This window comes from Ipomoea triloba, chromosome 5, assembly GCF_003576645.1.
Source record: "Ipomoea triloba cultivar NCNSP0323 chromosome 5, ASM357664v1".
Classification (NCBI taxonomy): Eukaryota; Viridiplantae; Streptophyta; class Magnoliopsida; order Solanales; family Convolvulaceae; genus Ipomoea; species Ipomoea triloba.
This window is the reverse complement of record NC_044920.1, coordinates 22,652,813-22,678,100: the sequence shown is the minus strand read 5'-3', so window position 1 is coordinate 22,678,100 and position 25,288 is coordinate 22,652,813. Positions and strand designations below refer to the sequence as shown.

Here is a 25,288-nt window from a genome sequence, read left to right as displayed (position 1 = left end):
GAAACCAGATAGTTTCTAGCGCGAAAACGGAGACCAGACATCTGGTTTCCGCATAGAGACTAGACATGGTTTTCGCCGGAAACCAATGAATTTTCCTTCTTTTAAATTTTTTTTTTATAATATTGCTTAACCCTTCTTGCGTGCATAATTTGGTCAAATGAAAGACAAAAAGATTGTTAAAATTGTTTTATCATTAATATAAATATTGTTATATTATAAATAAAATAAACAAAATATTTAATTATACAATTCTGCTTATTTTCCAGAAAATGAACCAAACACATCAACACAGTTTTTCATAATGTAACCAAACACAGGAAAATAAAATGTTTTCCGGAAAATGACTCATTTTCCAGAAGTCATTTTCCTGCATTCCAAATGCACCCTTAGTGTATAAACACACTTTGATTCAAAGAGACTATGCTACTTATCACCAATTTATCTTGTGGATAGACTAGTAGGTGTTAGACAAGTTGCAATGTGTGTCTAACAACTTTTTCCATCCTTCCCCGTATAAACTCCTTCTGCGGATGATCTTCTTCCTTTCTATCATGGTTGTCTTGGATGTGTCCTCGTATAATGTGTGTCTAACTCCTTACTTTGATCTTTTATCTTATGCTTGTTAGGGATTACTTGTTTAATCTTGAATCTATCTCTAATTTATATTATGTGTGATTAGTTCTCCTTGAGGGAGATTATATTCATGGAGATGTGATTTTGAATTGGTTGATTATGAGTGGTAGACTTGACTTTGATGATGTTAATCAACCTTTGAAAGAAGGGATGTATTTGGATTAACTTTACTTCACCTTCGAGAAAAAGGGAGTTTGGGATATCAAGACCAATGTGTTTGATGAAATGCCTCTTAGGCACTCATGAATCATGAGAATGTCCGTGTGTGTTCTAAGAGTGTAGAATGACCTTGAGAAAGGCTTCTTCCCAGTTATATGTCATCCATCATCAAGTCAATTGAATCACACTCTTGATCTCGATTTTGTTAGACTTCCTAGACTTAATCCAAGTTCCTATTCCCCTATGCATTTCCTTTACTTGTTTTTCGCATTTCATTTGTTAGATTTCCATAAGAAGACATATTCCCTTGTGCTTGAGAACTCATAAGTTTGACTCTTATTGCCAATCCTTTAAGAACAATATTCAGTGTGAAGATACTCTCTCACACAAAACTCACCACACAAAAATACTCTTTGTTAGTGTTTTAAAGTCTAAACCCCAACTTGTAATTGGCTGACTTATTATGGCAAAATTAGATAGGTTTTAATTTTGTGTCTATCAGAGATTAAAGTGAAGACCTGCTTGAGCAGACACTATGCCAGAGTGTTCAAAATCTATCTGTTGGACTTCACTGACTTATTCGCACTGATCTGGTAGAGCAGTTACTACACAAGAGGTGACATTACAGGAAAACCTTTACTCTCTGGGACACCTCAAAGGGTAAGACAATAATCTCTTACATGGATATACAATTAAGATTACTGGTCTACCTATTCAATCAGAGTAGTATATATAAGGGAGTTGATTCAAGATTGAAGATAACACTGCTACGAAGAATTCTTGACTTGAATCACAGACATTCTATCCCATACTTTATAAAGATATACTCTGATATAATCTTCTTCTGAAGATATATGTTCTGATGCTTTACGAAGAAGAACTTGAGAAGAAAAATGCTAATGCTTAATTTGTGGACATGAAGACCATGCAGCTGTGGTGCAGTGTAGAGTGAGTCAGCGAATTGGAAAACAACAGAGCGGCTCTCCAAGACGGGACGTCTTGGACTTCTGGTTGCACAGATCTCCAACTTCGACAATCTGCTATAGCCTTTGTAGTCGGGTACTTACCGTGTGTGTTGGATGAGATTGTATCATCTCTTACCGTCTGTATAATTGGTGTTAGAAATAGTGGATTGGACGCACTGATGGTCGTCCCCTAGACGTAGATACAAGTTGTATTGAACTGGGTAACCAATATCTGTCCCATTTACTTTATACCAGCTATATTTCCGCACTTTACTATATTCTGTTGCATTATCTGATAGATCAATCGGTTAGGGTTCTTATGATATCAACATGTTAGCTAAGGTAGAATGTTTATCAGTCATTAGAGAGTATCAAAATACTTAAAATCACACTCTTCATCAATTGCTTTCTTATGAGATGTCTCCTTCTGGTTCTTTTCCTTTCGGCGAGACTTCTTCCAACATGGCTTCTTTCAGTAGAGATGTAAATTAAAAATGATTTATAATTAAGTTTGAGGGGTCTACATTGACTATATATTTTACTTAGCACCATCAAAATCTATAAACAATTATTCCTAACAACTATCCAATAGTCTGTTCGGTGGATTATGCTATATATATGCTAACTAGGAATAGAATTGGATTTTAAAATGATTTTCCCTTCTTACTCAAACCTGCCATACCTCAAACTAACAACTTTAAACCATCAAAATGGATCATTTATCCACTATAACCTATTTGCCACCTAAGGTCTTTTCGGTGGATTGCGCTATATACTTTAGCCAAGAATAGAATTCAATTAGAAAATGGCTTCCCCTTCAAACTCAAAACATACACAGCTAATCGAAACAACTTTAAACTGTCAAAAAAATAATTTATCTATGGTAATCCATTGTCCACCTATGGTCTTTCGAATCAGTTGTGATATATACGCTAGCTAGGTATGTAATTCAATTTGGAAATGGTTTCCCCTTCTTACTCAAATCTGCCACGCCTAAACCAAATCAATTGAACCCGCCCTTAAAAATCATCATTTATATACAATAACTATACTCCATCTAGTCTTTCCGGTGGATTGTGCTATACACGCTACACTGGTATAGAATTCAATTTGAAAATGTCTACGTTCTCATAGCTGTATTTCTTGTCAGTTTCCAAAATTTAGAATTGCTTTTCTGAGTTTTCTTTTGATTCCCTTTTTTTATGCCAGAAAGTTCGTTGCCATTTTTTGTCATGCTTAAACCTAGTAGCTATAAATAGGTGCAAAAGCAAATAGTGTGAGGCAAACAAAAAAAAAAACAATCACTAAGATCTGAGGAAGGAGGGAGGGAAGGAGGGAGAGAGAGAGAGAGAGAGAGAGAGAGAGAGAGAGAGAGAGAGAGAGAGAGAGAGAGAGAGAGAGAGAGAGAGAGAGAGAGAGAGAGAGAGAGAGAGAGAGAGAGAGAGAGAGAGAGAGAGAGAGAGAGAGAGAGAGAGAGAGAGAGAGAGAGAGAGAGAGAGAGAGAGAGAGAGAGAGAGAGAGAGAGAGAGAGAGAGAGAGAGAGAGAGAGAGAGAGAGAGAGAGAGAGAGAGAGAGAGAGAGAGAGAGAGAGAGAGAGAGAGAGAGAGAGAGAGAGAGAGAGAGAGAGAGAGAGAGAGAGAGAGAGAGAGAGAGAGAGAGAGAGAGAGAGAGAGAGAGAGAGAGAGAGAGAGAGAGAGAGAGAGAGAGAGAGAGAGAGAGAGAGAGAGAGAGAGAGAGAGAGAGAGAGAGAGAGAGAGAGAGAGAGAGAGAGAGAGAGAGAGAGAGAGAGAGAGAGAGAGAGAGAGAGAGAGAGAGAGAGAGAGAGAGAGAGAGAGAGAGAGAGAGAGAGAGAGAGAGAGAGAGAGAGAGAGAGAGAGAGAGAGAGAGAGAGAGAGAGAGAGAGAGAGAGAGAGAGAGAGAGAGAGAGAGAGAGAGAGAGAGAGAGAGAGAGAGAGAGAGAGAGAGAGAGAGAGAGAGAGAGAGAGAGAGAGAGAGAGAGAGAGAGAGAGAGAGAGAGAGAGAGAGAGAGAGAGAGAGAGAGAGAGAGAGAGAGAGAGAGAGAGAGAGAGAGAGAGAGAGAGAGAGAGAGAGAGAGAGAGAGAGAGAGAGAGAGAGAGAGAGAGAGAGAGAGAGAGAGAGAGAGAGAGAGAGAGAGAGAGAGAGAGAGAGAGAGAGAGAGAGAGAGAGAGAGAGAGAGAGAGAGAGAGAGAGAGAGAGAGAGAGAGAGAGAGAGAGAGAGAGAGAGAGAGAGAGAGAGAGAGAGAGAGAGAGAGAGAGAGAGAGAGAGAGAGAGAGAGAGAGAGAGAGAGAGAGAGAGAGAGAGAGAGAGAGAGAGAAGAAGTAAGAATAATAACTAAGATCCGAGGAGAGAGAGAGAGGGCGCAAAATGAGTAGAAACATCGCATACGATTTGAAGCATATACTCTCCGGTTTCCTGACGGCTTCCATGCTCCTCATGTTATGCAATATGATCAAGACAGATCATATCGACCCACTTTTGGTATTTTATTCTTTCACTCAATTTGTTTTACATTAGTTTTCATCTATACAATAGTGGTATAATATTTTGTTACCATATTAACTTTATTTTAATACAAACATACATATGTATTTCAATATACACATTTATCAACTTTGTGTAACTTATTGTTTTTGACTTATACCTGGCTAGTTGATTTGATCGCTCGAAAGTATTGTCTGTTAAATTTGTCCTTAAAAAGTGTCAATTTTGTACAATTTATTTTGGGCTCTTGTCATAATAGTTTTAATTAGTCTTCATCAATCGTTATTCCATAGACTCTGTGTGAACCATAAATAAAAAGTACATTTTTAATATAGTAAAAGTATATTATTTGAAAATACATAATTTTTTATATATTATCAAATAATGTACATTTAGTATACAAATAATGTACTTTTAATATATTAAAAATGTATATTGCATTTTATACTCCATCAACTATGTGGACCATGATCCACACAATAATTTGCCAGCCTTCATTCACTTATTCTTTTTCTGTTTGTGGTATAAACCAAAATGATAAATAGTATTTTAGAAAAAAAATATTCTAATAAATTTCTTTTTCCAAATTTGATTAATTAGTTAAAGTTTTTTGTAACTGTTCATGGTAATATTTTTCTTTTATAAAAATAACTTTTTCATAATACCTTTAATCTTAACCCCGTCCAAAATGACAAGAGATCTATATTTGTAACCACGAGATCACGAGTTCAAATCTTTGCCCCTTGGTTTGAGCTGGTCTGAGTAACCTAGGTTGATATATTTCCTTGTAGTGCTATTCTCTAATTAAAGAACATATAATGTAAAAATTGAAATATGACTAAAATAAGAAAAAAAAGAAAAAAGAAAAAGTTGAGCTACAATATCTTAAATGCTGTTCGAATTTTCTTGTTTCGTTATTTTCATTTCCATTTTTTAGTTAAAATACCTATAAATATTTGTTCTTCGTATATTTAATGACAGGGCAATTTCTCAGCAATACAACCCATCACTCCGAACAATGGGACAAAATCTGCTTCGCGAGTCCTTATCTCATCCGATCCTTGGGGACTAAACAAGACTAAAGAAGTATTAAATCCTTGTTGGAGAAAATCAACAAATTGTAAGTACTTGGAAATACTTGAGTATTTTAACTATATATTTAATTACTACTCTCAAAGCAAGTCGGTCCGCTCCACCGCAGGCTTAATTTCTGACGGTTTTTTCTTACCAGCCTGTGTGCTATAGTTCATGTAACTCTAGCCCGCCCACACAGGCTTTTGTTTTGTTTTGTTTTTTTTTTTTTCATTTTTTTTGGATATATATAGGGCATGGCCCGCAGCCCACACCGGTTGCAGGCCTTAGTGGGCCAGGCCCGTTAGGCGGGATGGTTGCGGGCCAACTTGTGAGCTTCGGCACACTTTGATCGCCTATATTTAATCCTCGATTAACTTTTACTTTAATTTTTTAATTATAATTGTATTTTATTTTCTTCATTTCTTTTCAGCAAAACCACAAGAATCAAGAGGTTTAATATGTGTCACATTGGCTCAAGACCCTGAGTACCATGTCTCACAGGTTTTGTCTTTTTATTTTTTTTCTTAAAACATATATATAATCAATTAGAGATTGAACATGAAACTTTTATTAAACTAGTAGACTAATTAACAAACTTTTTAATGCAAATATTTTATATTTAATTATGAGGTATGCACACTATAATTTATTGTTTAATTCCCCCATGGATTAGATTGCTACAGCCGTTGTTGTTGCTAAATACCTTGGAGCTACTCTAGTCATTCCAAACATAAGACAATCTGCATCCGGGCAAAAAAGGTTAGTCACATTTGTACAAATTTTGTTTTAAACTTAGTAATAATGAATTCATTTATATATTTTGGTGACAAATTTTCTTTATCATTCTAGTGCCTCTTTACCTGTTTCGGTTCAGATCAATCGTCTTTTTTACGATCTCCGAGGTTTTGCTACTTGAGTGTTTAATTCTCAATACCTAAAACCAATTTCAGGCCGTTTGGTGAAATCTATGATTTGGAGAAATTCAGGGCAACGCTAGACGAGAAAGTGCCTACATTACAAGCTATGGATGCACAATTTGCAGAGATATCTAATCAAAAGGTCACGACAGTGAGGGTGCCAAACATGGTCTCCAAAGAATTCGTGAAGTCCAAAATTGAGCCAATTTTCAAAACATCAAAAAACCTAAGGCTTTCCATTTTCTTCCCATCATCTATGAAGCACAAAAGAATGAACCCATATGGATGTTTGGCTACATTTGACAATTCCCTCATGTTGAAACCACAATTGCAAGCATCCATAGACTCAATGGTGGGAACACTGAGAAGCCTAAACCCCCGTTCACACGGACGATTCGTTGCGGTTCAAACCATGCCAGGAAGTGGATTTGATGCAAAAGAGATAGCTTCTTTTATGAAGAAGATTGGGTTTGTGAATGAAACCACTGTTTATCTGACTCTGAATGACTGGGACACAAGCATTATTGAGCATTTCAGGAACATATTCCCCAACACCTTCACAAAGGTATGCGAAATTCAATTCATGGTTTTCATTTTACTCCAAAAATAAACCCTAATTCGATTACGTTGTTTTGTTGCAATAGGATGTGATTATTCCAGCTGATGAGAAGTCAAAGTTTCTGGATCCTGGAAGGCCAGAATTGAAGCAAATTATAGACTTTTATATCTCTTCTGCTGCTGATGTTTACATACCAACATCGTCGAATTTGTTTTCTGATAATGTGATTGCAAGCAGAATCGGCACTACAAAACAGCAAGTAGCTCTTGTGCCCATCAACAGATCGTCGCTTTCTGCAGAAGACTATATTCCTCCTTACATTTCGCAGAAGGGACATTGGGCTTACTCTTGCTTTTGTCTTGGGGGAATGAATTGAATAAATCAAGATTGGTTGAAAGTTTCGCATACCTATGCTATCGTGCCTTGTAGGCCAATAAAAAGTGTAAGAGTCTAAGTGTATTGCTTGGTGAAGTGTTTATACCAAAGTTTGCTTCTTCTTCTTTTTTGAATGGATGTGTTATTCAGAATAAATATGTAATGTAATAAACTTTTATATTGAGTAATGATTTGAAAGTATAATTTACTTGTCGTGCATACTTACATTATCAAACTTGTAAAGTTTAAAATACTCTGTACTAAAAAGAATAGTTATTACTCAAAAAAAAAAAAAAAAGAGGATAGTTATCAAACGGGGTTTGAACATATATGAAACTTGGCCCAAGCCCATATCCCATTATAAATGTTTTAAAATCATTAGTTTTTGTTAGCGCGAAAGTGCAAATTAGATTAAGATAGATGGTGCAAAGTTAAAGATCTGTTCATTTTGGCGTGAATTAGCTAGGGGTATAAATATCTCTAGGCAGATATTTTCTGATCACTATTCATTATTCCTTCTCTCTCTCAAGGATTTCCTTGGGGAGAAACTTCTTAAACATTAGTGCTCCTTGTAATTGCTCTAGATCGATTTGAAGATTTACAGTGATTTCCAGCTTGTAACTCCGTATTACTTTCCTTTCAATTTTGTATTCTCAATTCACGAGTGATCAAAGCTAAGTTCTTTTTTACTTACTCTTCATTTACTTCAATTCAATTGTGCTTGTGATGCCTTCAATTTCGTTTTGTTTTTGCTTTTCAATTCACAACACGATTAGGTAAACCTCATTAAGAATTTGGATTGAGTTATCTCTTGTATGTTATGAATGATTGAGTGAATTCAATTGAAAAAGGGATGATGTAATGAATTAGTTAGAGTTCTTGTTGTGATCAGTAAGTGTTTTGTATGGACTCTTGTATAATTACTACTTGATTATACAAGAAGATCATGGATGTGTGTTGTTGCTTATGAGAGTAAGACAACACTATAGCCACACTATTCACATTTCCAATCTTGCTTTGAGAAAAAGATGTGGGAAGAAGATGTGAACATTATGTGTTTGATAAATTATCCCAATTAGATTGAATTGCAATGAGAATGAGATTCAATGCTAATTGGTAGTTCAAAATAGTCATGAGAATGACATTGACACTTAGTACCATCTTCCTTGATCCTTGATTAAATCCTTACATGATCCCTATCATAGGCAACTCTATGGCATCTAGGCAAATCATTTCAGCTTGTTATTGTTTTGCTTATTACTTTGTATTTCATTGAATTGATCTGGTATGACTCACAAACCTACTACTCGAGCTAGATTCCAAGCACTGACACTTTTGTGATTAACCACCCACTATTCAACACTCTTGATCCACTCCTCGAGATAATATCCGTTGTGATGATACCCTCACACATACCAAACCTACATACCACTAAAACCAACTTATCGCTACTATTTGGGGATATCTAGTAGTTTACCAAGAACATCAAATATTAAAATCAAAACATTTCCAAAATAATTAATCTTCTAAAGTATGAATCAAAACACATAAGATTAGTTCTTCTCAATAAACTACCAAATAATAACAAACATTCTTCATAAAAGATAACAACAATAACAATAATAACAAAAATCCTGCGAAGTATATATTCCAAAATATTATTTATGCTTGCAGTAGGCATGTCTAAGCATATAAATAAATCATTTGCTACATAATTATTTCAACAATATTTCCGGTGGATTGGCTGCTAGCTAGGAATAGAATTTCATTTTAAAATGGCTTTCCCTTCTTACTCACAGCTACCACACCTAAACCTAACAACTTTAAACCATCAAAATGGATCATTTATCCAAGATAACCAATCTGCCACCAAACGCCTTTCGATGGCTTGTGCTATATACGCTAGCTAGGTATTGAATTCAATTTCAAAATGATTTTCTCTTCTAACTCTAAACCGTAAAAAGAAAATTCATTTATATATTAACCCATTTGCCACCTATGGTCTTTCCGATGGATTGTGTTATATACACTACTACAAGGTATAGATTTCAATTTGGAAATGGTTTCCCCTTCTTACTCAAAACTACCACACCTAAACCATACTAATTAAAGCCATCAAAACAAATCATCATTGATGAATGATAACCCATACTCCATCTATTCTTTCTGGTGGGTTGTGCTGTATACGCTAAGCAGGTATAGAATTTGATTTGAAAATGTCTAACTACTCAAAGCTGTATTATTTTGTAACATTCTAAAATTTAGAATTGCTTGTTGTCTTTGCTAGCCCTTTTTATGCCAGAAAGTTCATTGTCATTTTTTGTCATGTTTGAACCTAGTAATGATAAATAGTTGCAAGAATAACAAGATAACAACAACAACAACAACAACAACAACAAAATTCCCGCGAAGTATATATTCCAAAATATTATTTATGCTTGATGTAGGCATGTCTAAGCATATAAATTCAATCATTTGCTACATAATTATTTCAACAGTATTTCCAGTGGATTGGCTGCTAGCTAGGAATAGAATTTCATTTTAAAATGGCTTTACCTTCTTACTCACAGCTACCACACCTAAACCTAACAACTTTAAACCATCAAAATGGATCATTTATCTAAGATAACCAATCTGCCACCAAACGCCTTTCGGTGGATTGTACGCTAGCTAGGTATTGAATTCCATTGCAAAATGATTTTCTCTTCTAACTAAAAACTGGCACACCTAATCCAAAAAAACTTTAAACCTTAAAAAGAAAAATCATTTATATATTAATCCATTTGCCACCTATGGTCTTTCCAATGGATTGTGTTATATACACTAGCAAGGTATAGATTTCAATTTGGAAATGGTTTCCCCTTCTTACTCAAAACTACCACACCTAAACTATATTAATTGAAGCCATCAAAACAAATCATCATTGATGTGTGATAACACATACTCCATCTATTCTTTCTGGTGGGTTGTGCTTTATACGCTAGGTAGGTATATAATTTGATTTGAAAATGTCTAAATACTCAAAGCTCGTTGTATTATTTTGTAACTTTCTAAAAATTTAGAATTGCTTTTCTGAGTTGTCTTTGCTTCGCCTTTTTATGCCAGAAAGTTCATTGCCATTTTTTGTCATGCCTGAACCTAGTAATGGTAAATAGCTGCAAGAATAACAAGATAACAACAACAACAACAACAACAAAATTCCTGCAAAGTATATATTCCAAAATATTATTTATGCTTGCAGTAGGCATGTCTAAGCATATAAATTCAATCATTTGCTACATAATTATTTGAACAGTATTTCAATTCCGGTGGATTGGCCGCTAGCTAGGAATAGAATTTCATTTTAAAATGGTTTTCCCTTCTTACTCACGGCTACCACACCTAAACCTAACAACTTTAAACCATCAAAATGGATCATTTATCTAAGATAACCAATCTGCCACCAAACATCTTTCGGTGGATTGTACGCTAGCTAGGTATTGAATTCCATTTCAAAATGATTTCCTCTTCTAACTCAAAATTGGCACACCTAATCCAAAAAACTTTAAACCGTAAAAAGAAAAATAATTTATCTATTAACACATTTGCCACCTATGGTCTTTCCAATGGATTGTGTTATATACACTTGCAAGGTATAGATTTCAATTTGGAAATGGTTTCCCCTTCTTACTCAAAACTACCACACCTAAACCGCACTAATTGAAGCTAAGCCATCAAAACAAATCATCATTAATGTATGATAACCCATACTCCATCTATTCTTGCTGGTGGGTTGTGTTGTATACGCTAGGTAGGTATAGAATTTGATTTGAAAATGTCTAACTACTCAAAGCTGTATTATTTTGTAACTTTCTAAAATTTAGAATTGCTTTTCTGAGTTGTCTTTGCTTCCCCTTTTTATGCCAGAAAGTTCATTGCCATTTTTTGTCATGCCTGAACCTAGTAATGATAAATAGCTGCAAGAATAAATGATGTGAGATAAACAAAAAGAAAGAATAATCACTAAGATCTGAGAAGAGAGAAGGAGAAAGTCTGAGTAGAAATATGGCATTTGATTTGAGACACATACTCTCCGGTTGTCTAACAGCTTCAATGCTTCTTATGTTATGTAATATGATCAAGAAAGATCATATTGATCCACTTTTGGTATTTTAATTTTTCACTCAATTTATTATTCATTAATATTCTTCTATACAATAGTTGTATAATGTATATATCAAGTTTTTTTTTTACCATATCATTTTTATTTTATTACATTCATACATATGCATTTCGATATCCACATTTATCAACATTGTGCAACATTTTGTTTTTGACTTATACATGGCTAGTTGATTTGATCTCTCAAAAGTAATGTCTATTAAAATGGTCCTTAGAGCTGTAAATTTTGTACAATTTATTATGGACTCTTATCATAATTATAGGAAAATATATTCTAATTAATAAGTTTTCAAAAAAAATATTCTAATTAATAAAAGGAATTTTTTTCATCTTTCAATTTTTTATTAATTAGTTGAATTTTTCAATAACTGGTCGCCGGTTACAAATGTGTGCATAACTAAGCAACTAAAAGGTATTATTTTTACCCTTCCCTTTATACGGGAGGTGGTGGGTTCGAGCCTCAGTGGAGGCAATACTAACTCTTGTGCTTCAATAAGTTGAGAAAGTAGTTATGAACAGATACTGCAGTCTAATAGAGTTAGTAGTATTAAAAAAAAAAGGTATTATTTTTCTTTTATAAAAAAAATCGTTTTTTTCATATAATTTAGAAATTGAAATGTGACTAAAATAAGAAATTTTTTTGAGATACAATATATTAAACGCTGTTTGAATTTTCTTGTTTCATTATTAATTTTTCATTTCCATTTTTGTGGTTAAAATACCTACATTTTTTCTTTATTTATATATATATATATATATATAGAATACAACTGACTCTATTAAATTGTAGTATCTGTTCGTCTATACTTTTTCAACCTGATCAACCATGTATATTTATTGGTAGGGTGATTTATCAATACAACCCATTATCACTCCAAACAATGGGACAAAATCTTCTTCTGATAATGGACGACACCTGACCTCATCCGACCCTTGGGGAGTAAACAATACTCGTAATAAAGAAGTATTAAACCCTTGCTGGAGAAAATTAACAAATTGTAAGTACTTGGAAATAATTATATATTTAATCCTCGATAGATCAACTTATAAGAAAATCAAAAATTAATAATTGTATTTTGATTTTCTTATTTATTTTCTTCATTTCTTTTCAGCAAAACCACAAGAATCAGAAGGTTTTGTATTTGTCACATTGGCTCAGGACCCTGAGTATCACATCTCACAGGTTTGTCTTTTTTTATTTTTAAAAATATATTTAATGATATAGGAATTGAATGTGAAACTTTTATTTAAGTAGTAGATCAGACTAAGAAACTTCAATATGATTTATTGCTTAATTTCTCCATGTATTAGATTGCTACTGCCATTGTTGTTGCTAAATACCTTGGAGCTGCTCTAGTCATTCCAAACCTAAGACAATCTGATCAATCTGGGCAAAAAAGGTTAGTCACATTATACAATTTGAGTAAAGTATTATGATTTAATTTGTTCATGTTGTGTTATATATATCAATTCATTAATAATACTTTAAACCCAATTTCAGGACGTTTGGAGAAATCTATGATTTGGAAAAATTCACTGAAAGCCTAGATGAGAAAGTGATGGCACAGGCTATGGATTCACAAATTGCAAAAATATATAATCAAAGGGTTACTACAGTGAAGGTGCCAAACATGGTTTCCCTAGAGTTCATCAAGTCAAACATTGAGCCAATATTCAAAAGCACAAGAAATCTAAGGCTCTCTATTTACTTCCCATCAACTAAGGAGCAAACGAGAATGAGTCCATATGGATGTTTGGGTACTTTTGACACCCTAATGTTGAGACCAGAGTTGCAAAAATCCATAGACTCCATGATTAGAACACTAAGAAGTCTCAACCCCAATAATTCAGAAGGGCGATTTGTTGCGGTGGACTATAAGGTTGTTGAAACCATGCCACAAAGTAGCGATTCATCATGTCCTCTTGACAACACAACTGGAATCAAACATTGCTTTGATGCAAAGGAGATAGCCCATTTTCTGAAGAAGATTGGTTTTGAAAATGGAACAACTATTTACTTGACTATAAATGGCTGGCATACAAGTATTGAGCATCTTAGAAAGGTTTTTCCTAACACCTTTACCAAGGTACGCACGTAAATTTTATATATGTTGTTTATTTTACTCCAAAAATGATCCTTCATTCATTCGATTATATTATTGGACGGAGGCCAGTGAATGGTCAAATATCAAACACCAGGTGACTAGATCCCATACCAGGTAGCTAGATATATGATTATTGGGCGGAGGCCTAAAGGGTTAAGTCCAACACTCTGCCTCTCGAAAATGTGGCAATATATAAGGAAATAATGTTGAACCTTCAATTCGCTGCTAGTTATAACTTTAAAAAGTAAAAATTGTACAGTTTGGGCAAAAACCTGAAAGGCTAAGTCCAGCACCCTACCTCTTGGAAATGTGGCAGAAATATAATAGTTGTGCCTTCGCTACAAGCTATATATATATATATATATATATATATAGGCTGATAGGTGCTGGGGGAATTTTCACTAGGTGGCTAGCTAAGGGGATTATTGGCGTAGTTGTAAGTGTTTGATCCTAACAAATATATTATTTTGTTGCAATAGGATGCAATCATTCCAGCAGACGAGAACTCCAAGTTCCTGGATCCTGAAAGGCCTGAACTCAGACAGATTGTAGATTTCTATGTATCTTCTGCAGCAGATGTTTATGTGCCAACATCTTCAAGTTTGTTTTCTGACAATGTTGTTGCAAGGAGAATGGCTACTGGAAAAGGACAAGTTCTTGTGCCGGCCAACAGATCTTCACTTTCAGCAGAGGACTATGTTCCTCCCTACGACATATCAGAGAAGGAACATTGGGCATACTCATGCTTTTGTTGAGAAATCACAAATCAAATAATGGATGGCAGATCAGAATGGATAAATCCAGATTGATTCGAAGTTTCAGAAACTATCACACTTGTAAACCAACAAAAATTCTAAGATTATAAGTGTACTGTTTTATTTGGGGAATTGTTTATACCAAAGTTTAAATTTTGTGATTAGACATGTTATTCAGAATAAATATATAATAAATAAACATTTATATTCACTAATAAATTAAAATTTTAATTTTAATTTACTTGTAATGCATATTTAACATTATCAAACTTGTAAAGCTTGAAATGCTGTATACTAAAAAAAGATAGTCATTAGGTTGGATTTGAACATGCTCAAAACTAGAGATGTCAACCTTAGTCCTAAATCAACGGGCTGACCTAATAAGCCCCGAAAATTATAAGGTTATAATAAATATATAAAAAAAAAACTCCAATAAAAAATCGAGCTAATTGAGCTAGTCCTATAAGGTTATCAAGTTGAGTCGGGCTAACTTGACGGACTGTTAAGCCAAACCATTATTGAATTATGTGTGTGTGTACACACACACACTATACATACTATATATAATACGTACTATATGTAGATACTCTATATATATATATATATATATATATCTACACTTATAATAAGAGACAATAATGTTAGACCCGTAACTAGAACTAAAAAAATGTTGGTGTAATAGTTTGCTATAACATATTGTACTTTGTGTTCTTCTTATTGTGCAACCTCCAATTAAATTCCCAAATTCTTTTCGTTAAATATAACAGAAGTTTAACATCAAATTCTTTAGGCAATTTGTTTCTTTATTGCAGTTTTCAAACAAATTGGCAATATTCTATAATATAATTCTATGTAGATTCCTAACTTAAAATTAGAATATTGAAGTCGATTCTATAATACAATTTTGTATAGATTTCTAACTAAACCATTATTCTATCCAAAACAACGCTATATAAATCCCTCCCCTTCTCACTCGTATTCACCCAAAACTAAACCTAACATATTCTGCAACACATCATCTACTTGACATTCTATAGGTATATGTATGATTGTCAAAATATTATCATGCTAATTCTATTATTTGTATTTGTACTCATAATGATTACATTTTAAAACTAAACCTAACATATTCTGCAACACACCATCTACTTGACATTCTATAGGTATGATTGTCAAAATATTATCATGCTAATTCTATTATTTGTATTTGTACTCATAATGATTACAGTTTTTTTTTTTTTAAATCAATGATGGTATACTCATTAATTAGTATAACTTCAGTATCGTTATGTAAATATATCTATTGTATAATCTGTTCATCTATACTTGTATCCTTGTATGTAATGTTGTGGTACGGTTCTCATTATATATTCATCTATAATCTACACATTTTAATTACTCCTAACTCCCTAATCTATTGTTTCTCTCTCATTAGTCATTATTATATGACTACTATAACCAATTAAGGACACTAATTCAAAAATACGCATTGGACATTGGTTTAATCGCGCAACGCGCGTGTGATAACTAGTATATATATATACACGCACACACTATACATTGTATATAATACGTACTATATGTAGATACTCTATATATAGTATATAAATACTCTTTCTCTCTCTCTCTCTCTCTCTATATATATATATATATATATATATATATATATATATATATAACATATTTTTATCTATATTATATCATTCTAACTCATTTTTAAAATTCATCCCGCTCCATCGAATGTGGATACCCACTCTTATTTTTTATTTTTTGTTTAGTGGTTCAGCCCGTTGAATCAACATAACAGCCCGTAGTTTAGAGTTAGAGACAACCCAATCCAAAAACAAAAAAAAGAAACAAAAAAAAAAAAAAAGATTATTTAGTCCAAGCCGATAAGCTCAACAGCCCTACAAATTAGTCCCAAATATAGCAGGCTGGTCCAATTGACATCCTTACTCAAACTTAGGTATAGTCTGGGCGAAGGCTCAACCATGTCCGACCTTCTGTAAACGTATTATCAAATTGTCCATAATAGCAAAGGATCAAGGACAATAAAGGATGAGAAGTGAATGATGTTGACAAATAATGACAGTAAGATAAGTTTGAAAGGCAGTCAGTGCCGGATTTTAGGGCGTGCAAGATGTGCGACCGCACAGGGCCCCAAAAATTTTGGGGGCCCCTAGTCCAGCACTGGCCTAATATTTAGTATATGTATTTGTGATTATATTGGCCAAAAATTAGGTTTTTTACATTTTTCTCTTTGCAATTTTTTTTCAATTCACAATTTATTTATAATTTGATAGGACCTCACTTAGTTATCAGCACAGGGCCCCGCATATCAAAAAATCGGCCTGGGAGCAGTAAAACATCCTTACAGCAAGACTTTCTCATAAAGTAGTAAAACATCTTCACAGTAATGCATACATAAAATGATTGACATTATTAGTATATGTTCTTAATTTCTGATGGATTTATGTGTATATATTTATTTGAGTTTATGTGGCCTTCTTTTTTTTTCTTAACTAATGTCGTCCATCCTTATAGATGGAAAACATTATTTTATGAGTTTATCTAGACATCCTCCAATCTCAACGAAGGAACATGATGTGGAAGCTCAAGGTACTAAATTAAATACTCAGCAGCTTATGCATCCTCTTCCAATTTTCTTGCAAAGAAAATGAAAGAAGTTGAGTCTCGATCTAAAGTTTGAGATCACTTTACAAATATCCTAAATGTTAAGAGTGGAGTTATTATTAAAGAGAAGTGTCTGTATTGTGCAAAACTCTTTACATGTGAGAGTAAAAAATATGATACTTCTTCTTTGAGAAATCATATGTTAGGCTACCTTAAAATTCCTCATTCTAAGGATATAAGGCAGTCACTAACAATGGTGGGGGAGAGGGGATGAGCAAGGTGAGGATTAGTAAGCTTTAATTGTCCATTTCAAAGATAAAATGTTTGATTCCACGTCTAAAACTTTAATCCAACTAGGAAAACTTTGTTTAATGTTTGGCTTCATTGTCGGATTCAATATATTACGGAACCTTAGATTATACATACATAAATGAGGATTATAATTGTGTGTTGGTTTGGATTTAATTTTAACTTTCTGTGCATAAACTGTGCAATCTTTAGACAATTTACAACCAACATTCTACTATAATTTTCAATCCTAAATCATGCATTAATTATAACTTCCTAAGCTTTAATTGTCTTAAAAATCATAAATACTGATCAAATAGTTCCACTACAATCACAAAAACAACTAGCTAGATACATACATACATACATACAATTTAAAGCCCCTAATGCAAGTTAATATATACTTACATATAATTAGGAATTACTACAGGAAAAGAAATTCAGGCATTTCCCCTGAAACCATAAGATCTTCGACGGCTGGCGGTCTGATGGAGGAGTGAGATGAAGAGGACCATTGCCTTTAACCTCATTCCTTGCAGCTGAGGAAGATGGGTCACACTTGTGTGAGACCGTCTCACGGACCTTTATTCGTGAGACGAGTCGGGTCGGGTCGACAAGTGCCCCATACTTATAAGGAAAATATAATACTTTTTAGGAAAAATGCAATACTTTTAAGTCGAAATGTAAAAGTATTGTATTTTACATTAAAAGTATTACATTTACCCGTAACAAAAATTTTATTCCTGATTGGTATTACATTTGAGCATATAAGTATGACATTTATGCATATAAGTATTACATTTGCATCTTGACCCGACCCGACCGACTCGTCTGACAGTGAGACGGTCTTACAGTGAGACGGTCTCACACAAGTTTTTGCCGAGGAAGATGGCCCTGGTCGGGTTTTCATCACTAGACATCATCAAATTATCTGGTGCGTCATTATTCTTCCCCTCAACACCAATCTGTTCAAGAAATGTAAATCAAGAATGCGTTAGTTAGTCATGAATACAAGAAAGTAAACCAAAAAAAAATTAGTTTTTGTTCATTAAAATAGTTTAATAGTGAATTGGTTGCATTGTTATCGACCGGCATCGATCTGCTCTTAGGAAATAACTTCTTGAAGACGATGGTGTTGGGCACCGAGGCCTGTTGCTCCTGATCCAAACACTGGGTGCGGTACGATGGATCTTGGTACCACAAATTCAATATATAGATTTATTAATTTATTTCAAAATAAATAAATTCCATGTTGTGTTTAGAGGTAGAAATAAGGGTTTCTTCCTGACCTGAAAGTGGTTCCTAACTTGATTTAATGTTAGGTCCTTTTCATTCATCAGTTCCAGAATGGCTTTTGGAGTTGCACCTGCAATGATGAATCAAAAAAGAAAACAGTTAAGATCTAATATAATTTACAGAGTTAATTTCACTTTTGGTTTATTATTGGGTCATGTTAATTTCAATTCATGACTTTCAAAACTGTCAATTTAGTACCTTAATTATTCAATTTTTATCAATTTTGGTCACTCTGGTCAAACTGCCAACCAAAACTCACCGAAAAATGTTAATCGGTAAAATAATGATCATATTTTAGTCTCTGAAGAAGGTGATGGTAAATCTAAAAATCTTACCTCATTATTTTATATATTAATATTTTTTGGTGAGTTTTGAACCAATTGAAGCACAAGAGCCACTACATGCCATTTGAGCAAAAGGCTAATGACACTAATAATTTTTTAAAATAAAATAACATAGCAAGATGTTGGAATATTTATCATAAAAACATTGAAAGGATTATCCTATTTATATGACAACAACATAGGAAACTAGCTTACCAAATAAAAATATATGTATTTATTTGTATCTAGAAAACATATACTCCGTAATTACTAATAACAGTAATAATTGTGTTAACATTAATATTCAAAGATTCATAAAATCAATAATTATTTTACTCGGTTCATTGCAACCATTCATCTTAATATGAAATGGTTCCTTCAATTAGTTAACTAGTATATATATATATATATATATATATATATATATATATATATATATATAGGCACACACCAAACACACATACATCTTCAAAAATTATTTTAATATTTACTATTCTCACTGTCCATTTTATCTGCCACACTTACTATTCATTGGTCAAACCAACTCTTTATTCTTTTGTTTATTTTCTTTATTATTTTTCATTTATTTTTAAATTTAATTTTTTGTGTTTAATAGTACTATTAGTGTAGTTTCTATATATATATATATATAGTAAATTAATACTAAACTTAATATTATATAAAAATTTGAATTAAAAATAACATCCAGTCAAGTCTCGTTAACCGAATCAGACACATAAAATGGGACAGATGGAATATTTTTTAAAAATTTGAATTAAAAATAACATCCAGTCAAGTCTCGTTAACCGAATCAGACACATAAAATGGGACAGATGGAATATTTTTTAAGAGCATCCTATCTATTTTAATTACTTGTCACCCTAATAAATGTCTTTAATTCTTTCCGTTATTGGTTTGACTGATTATATATATATATATATATATATATATATATATATATATATATATATAAAGGAACTCAGTCAATTGAAAAAAAAATTCATGTAGAGGTGATAATAACAAAAACTAGTATACATTCTCCTCCTCAATTTATCATTAAACTTTGTTACGTTGTTTCCTTAAAATCAAGAATCCAATCTATGAAACAATTGAAGATCGATAAATAAATTTATACGCATGAAATTTAGTACCTTTCTTTCCTCCAAGTCTTTCAACTACATTGAGGAAGCGGTGATGAAAACAGACACTCCACTCGGATTGAGGTTGTTTCCATTTATCACAAAGCGTAACACCATAAGCTTGATTTTCATCTAACAACATCACAAAGATGAGTTCAATGGATGAAGATTGATTTGATTGATTATAATGTCAAATAGAAACTAAGCCCATTGAAAAAACTTTCCCTCTAAACTAAGGGTGATATTAGCAAACGATCGATATGTTACATTCTCCTAAATTTATGAAGCAATTGAAGATCGATAAATAAATTTATGTGCATGAAATTAGTTACCTTTTTGCCCTCCAAGTCTTTCAACTACATTGGAGAAGCGATGATGAAGACAGGCACTCCACTCAGACAAAGGGTCTTTTGATTTCTCACAAAGCTTAAAACCATAAGCTTGATTTTCATCTAAGAACATCACAAAGATGAGTTCAATGGATTAAGATTGATTTGATTGATTATAATGTCAAATAGAAACTAAGTCAGTGAAAAAAACATTCCCTCTAAGCTAAGGGTGACATTAGCAAAAGATATGTTACATTCTCCTAAATTTATGAAACAACTGAATCTGAGAGATAAATTTATGTGCATGAAATTGATTAACTTTGTTTCCTCCAAATCTTTCAACTACATTGAAGAAGCGGTGATGAAGACTGTCACTCCATTTAGAGTGATAGTGTTTCGATTTCTCACAAAGTCCATTCTCATAAGATCTATTATGGTGTTCATCTAAGGATGTCACAAAGATGAGTTCAATGGATGATGATTGGTCATCCACCATGGAATGTCTATACTGGATGCATTCCATGAAGACTTAAAAACATTAGACGTATTGAAGTAAAAGACAAGAGAAGAGGTTTTTTGTCAAGATGTTAACTCATTGAAGTGGAGATGGCTAACTAAACTACTGATGGAGTTGAGAAGGGAGAGGTTTAAGACTTGAAGACCTTTGTGGCCAATTCACAACAAGTGAAGAGTTTAAATAGGACAACATAGATGTAGAATGAGTGAGGAATGCATGTAAGCATGTTGGTCTGCATACAATGCATTTGCCGTAAACGTCAAATAAGTTCTACCAATTGCTGTAATAAGGTCTTCAACGTGTCCTTAATTATTACATTATTATAACAATATTAATCATTACAATGCAAATTCACGTTCATTTCAAATTGAAACGGCATGCCCCACTTGTTATTATCATAATTACAATACTAATCACACTAAATTCAAGCACATTTCAAATTTACGCAAAAGAAACGTGTTTCCGTTATCCATGTTGTGATGGTGTGGGAACACAATAAGAGGGAGTAATATTATATAATAAAATGACCAATTTGACTATTATTATGTTCTCGAATTTAACGTTTTCAAAATTTTGGAAAGAATGAAAATCTTTCTAAAAAAATGATAAAAATTAATTTTGAATATAATTTTTGAAAATTTAAAATTAATTTTAAAAAATGTCACATCTTTTGATATCGAACAAAGACATGTAATATTGTAATGTAAACATCACCATGATTATGTAATATAACATGAATCATGTATGCAGTGTCTAAGTATTTTGATCTGATTATGTAATAATGTAATATAACATGAACCATGTCTAATAATTAATAACATTCATTTCATAATGTATCACATTAAAAATAAATTTATTGGGAAAATAAATTTTATTACTTTCTGACAAAGGCAACTTATCGTATTTTTATTATTACTTCTTATTTTGCCTACTTCTATGGTCATAATGTGGCTTGCCCGACTTATTATTATCATAATTACATAACTAATTACAATACTAATCACACAAAATTCAAGCCCATTTGAAATTGATGCAAGAGAAATGTATTCCCATATATATATATATATATATATAAACAGAAGTGTTAACTTTCCCGCTCATTTTAGTCTAAAAATTTTGAAATCGGTCAACATAATATTATATAATAATTCCTTATCAGAAATTCTAGTTTTCCTTATCATTCCTTATTTATTGCTAAAATTGACAAAATATTAAAAATATGATTCCATTCCGTATTATACACGAAAATTAATGAAATATTTTATTAAATTCCATTCCTGTATGAATTCCTTATTTATGTACATATATTAACAAAATAGTAATAATTATTAAGCAAAATTATAGTTATTATACCATGCAATTCAATTATGGTTCAAAATATTTTAATCTTGCGTATTTTTAATATATATATATATATATATATATATATATATATATATATATATATTACTATATGATGTATATTATAGTATTAAAAAATATTACTATATTATGTTGTACGTAATTAAATTCCCCTCATGATGATATACCATGCAATTCAATTATGGTCCAAAATATTTTAATTTTACGTATTTTTTATATTTTATATTCGTAACAATCAAATTATTATATGATGTATATTATATTATTCAAAAAAATTACTATATTATGTTAATGTACATAATTAAACTCCTCTCATGATAATATTAAAAAAAAATCAACAATCAAATTACTATATGATGTATATTATAGTATTCAAAAAAAATATTACTATATTATGTTAATGTACATAATTAAATTCCTCTCATGATAATATTCAAAAAAAATATAAATTCCAACAATCAAATTACTATATGATGTATATTATAGTATTTAAAAAAATATTACTATATTATGTTAATGTACGTAATTAAATTTCTCTCATGATAATATTCAAAAAAAATATAAATTCCAACAATCAAATTACTATATGATGTATATTATAGTATTAAAAAAATATTACTATATTATGTTAATGTACGTAATTAAATTCATCTCATGATAATATACCATGCAATTCAATTATGGTTCAAAATATTTAAATCTTGCGTATTTTTTTATTTTATATTCGTAAACAATCAAATTACTATAATTATGTATATTATAGTATTCAAAAATACGTGCAAGCAAACCAAAAACAACTAAGGTGTGATATGTATAAAGGATTATCCGATGTTTTGGTTCGTGGTGAAACAAATCCGAGTTCTCAAGGAAAACGTGTCATATTGCCTTCAACGTTCACTAGAGGAGCTAGATACATGATCCAAAATTATCAAGATGCAATGGCTATATGCAGATGGACAGACTATCCTAATTTGTTTATAGCATTCACAAGTAATCCAAAATGGCCTGAGATTATGAGATTTGTTGGGAAAAGGAATCTGAAACCAGAAGATCGTCCAGATATTGTGTGTTGAGTATTTAAAATGAAGTTGGATGCATTGGTTAATGATCTAAGGCGTAATGGAGTATTTGGGACCGTAAGAGCAAGTAAGTTATGTAGTAAGAAGTCGTCTCATTGTTTTTTGTTAAATTGTTATAATACATTACGAAATTTCAGAATTATCATTTACTTTACTAATATTTTTCAACACTTCTGCAGTTGTATACACTATAGAATTTCAAAAGCGTGAATTGTCGCATGCTCATATTTTGCTCTTTTTGTACTCAAAGGACAAAAATTTCGCCGGTGATGACATTAATAATATCATCTCTGCTGAAATACCAAATCAACAAACAGATCCTAAATACTATGATGCAGTATCTGACTTTATGAATCATGGACCATGTGGTATTGTGGGACCTAACTCTCTGTGCATGTCTAACGGACATTTCTCTAAGAGTTTTCCAAAGAAGTTTGTAGATGGTACATATGTTGGTGAAGATGGGTATCCGATATATAGGCGTAGAGACAACGGTAGGACAGTCACGAAGGCTGGTGTTGAACTTGACAACAGATATGTGGTTCCACACAACCGTTACCTCTTGCTTAAGTACGGTGCTCATATAAATGTTGAGTGGTGTAACCAATCTCGATCTATCAAATATCTATTCAAGCACGTAAAGAAAGGCAACGATCGAGTTATAACTTCTTTTTATCAAAGTGCTACAGATAAGCAATCTGGGACAATTATTGATGAGGTCAAAATGTATTACGATTGTTGATATGTATCGCCTTGCGAAGCTGCTTGGAGGATATTAAGTTTTGAAATACAATACAGATATCCTTCTATAGAGGGCTTGAATTTTCATCTGTCAAATGAACAAAGCATTTATTTTGATGAGGATGCTCCAATCGATGTCATTGTAGCACGACATACGGTAAAACATAGCATGTTTCTGGCTTGGCTAGAGGCAAACAAAAAATACTCAGAGGCAAAGCAACTAACTTATGCGGAGATGCCAACAAAGTTCGTTTGGAAACAAGCAACAAGGGAATTTGTTCCAAGACAACGAGGATTCTCAATTGGTCGAGTTTTTTTTTTGTTTCTCCTGGAAGTGGTGAGATGTACTATTTGAGATGTCTTTTGAATGTAATCTGAGGGCCTACGTGTTATGAAGACTTAAGAACAATAAATGGGGTGTTGTATGACAATTACCGTGATGCATGTTATGCACTTGGGCTATTGGAAGACGACAAAGAATATATTGATGGAATTGTTTAAGCAAGTCAGTGGGCAACTGCAGGAGAGTTAAGAAATTTATTCACAACATTGTTATTCTCAAATTGTTTAAGCTGTCCGGAAGTGGTTTGGGACAAATGTTGGACATATATGTCCGATGATATTATGTACAAACAACGTAACATATTGAACTTCCAAGGTATGTATTTATCTCTTTGCTTTAATATTTTATTTAATGTCTAATATTATTAGTTCCAAGATGGTGATACTTTTCTAACATATATTGTTTAATATTTTTTAGATTTAATCCTCAGTGTGGATGAAATAAAAAATCAAGCATTAGTTGAGATTGATAAATTGTTGAAAAGATGTGGGAAGAGCCTACATGATTACCAACAAATGTCAATTCCAGATCTTTGACCGTTCGGCCAATTTGATGAATAGGTTGGTGTATGATGAGATATGTTATGACAAAGTAGAACTTAAAGAAGAGCACAAAGAGTTGGTATCAAATCTAACACCTGAGCAACATGATATCTACAACACAATAATGAATGATGTAAATTCAAATCAAGGAGGAGTTTTTTTTTTTTGTCTACGGTTATGGAGGAACTGGAAAGCCATTTGTTTGGAGAACTCTTTCGACAGCATTGAGATCAAAGGGAGAAATAGTTCTTAATGTTGCTTCAAGTGGTATAGCTTCTCTATTATTACCCGGCGGAAGGACTACGCATTCAACTGATTCAAGGTTTGCAATTCTCCTAACCCCAAATGAGGATTCAACATATAATATCAAAGAGTCATTTTCATTTTTGGTCCTACTGTTATTGGGGCATTGCCAATTTTAGTCCACTTCATTAATTTTTGCCACATTGCGGCCAGTCTTATTTAGTCCTTGCCACTTTTAGTCCACCG

General features: G+C 32.6%; 3 protein-coding genes across 3 annotated transcripts; 2 read left to right on the top strand and 1 right to left on the bottom strand.

Annotated features, from left to right (window-relative positions):
• The first annotated feature begins 4,052 nt into the window (after positions 1–4,052).
• LOC116021279 (protein MANNAN SYNTHESIS-RELATED 1-like) lies at positions 4,053–7,393 on the top strand. Its single transcript, XM_031261904.1, has 6 exons — positions 4,053–4,257; positions 5,242–5,380; positions 5,765–5,835; positions 6,008–6,093; positions 6,285–6,816; positions 6,896–7,393. Exons 1-6 carry the CDS (start codon positions 4,144–4,146, stop codon positions 7,184–7,186), a joined length of 1,233 nt encoding a protein of 410 aa, XP_031117764.1. The 5' UTR covers positions 4,053–4,143; the 3' UTR covers positions 7,187–7,393.
• Positions 7,394–11,198: 3,805 nt separating this feature from the next.
• Positions 11,199–14,370, top strand: LOC116021224 (protein MANNAN SYNTHESIS-RELATED 1-like). Its single transcript, XM_031261837.1, has 6 exons — positions 11,199–11,331; positions 12,191–12,344; positions 12,459–12,529; positions 12,658–12,746; positions 12,848–13,433; positions 13,931–14,370. The coding sequence occupies exons 1-6, from the start codon at positions 11,230–11,232 to the stop codon at positions 14,204–14,206; spliced, it is 1,278 nt and encodes a 425-aa protein (XP_031117697.1). The 5' UTR covers positions 11,199–11,229; the 3' UTR covers positions 14,207–14,370.
• A 3,606-nt stretch (positions 14,371–17,976) lies between these two features.
• On the bottom strand, positions 17,977–20,738 carry LOC116020410 (myb family transcription factor PHL8-like). Its single transcript, XM_031260888.1, has 5 exons — positions 20,624–20,738; positions 20,219–20,338; positions 19,899–20,018; positions 18,418–18,494; positions 17,977–18,093 (listed from the first exon to the last, which is right to left on the bottom strand). Exons 1-5 carry the CDS (start codon positions 20,736–20,738, stop codon positions 17,977–17,979), a joined length of 549 nt encoding a protein of 182 aa, XP_031116748.1.
• Between the last annotated feature and the right edge of the window lie 4,550 nt (positions 20,739–25,288).

Coding starts and splice junctions, on each gene's coding strand:
- LOC116021279 (XM_031261904.1), top strand. CDS start 4,144: ATGAGTAGAAACATCGCATACGATTTGAAGCATATACTCTCCGGTTTC. Junction 4,258..5,241: donor ATCATATCGACCCACTTTTG/GTATTTTATTCT, acceptor ATTTAATGACAG/GGCAATTTCTCAGCAATACA. Junction 5,836..6,007: donor CTGAGTACCATGTCTCACAG/GTTTTGTCTTTT, acceptor CCCATGGATTAG/ATTGCTACAGCCGTTGTTGT.
- LOC116021224 (XM_031261837.1), top strand. CDS start 11,230: ATGGCATTTGATTTGAGACACATACTCTCCGGTTGTCTAACAGCTTCA. Junction 11,332..12,190: donor ATCATATTGATCCACTTTTG/GTATTTTAATTT, acceptor ATTTATTGGTAG/GGTGATTTATCAATACAACC. Junction 12,747..12,847: donor GATCAATCTGGGCAAAAAAG/GTTAGTCACATT, acceptor ACCCAATTTCAG/GACGTTTGGAGAAATCTATG.
- LOC116020410 (XM_031260888.1), bottom strand. CDS start 20,738: ATGGAATGCATCCAGTATAGACATTCCATGGTGGATGACCAATCATCA. Junction 20,339..20,623: donor ATCTTATGAGAATGGACTTT/GTGAGAAATCGA, acceptor TGATGTTCTTAG/ATGAAAATCAAGCTTATGGT. Junction 18,094..18,417: donor AAGTTAGGAACCACTTTCAG/GTCAGGAAGAAA, acceptor TTTCTTGAACAG/ATTGGTGTTGAGGGGAAGAA.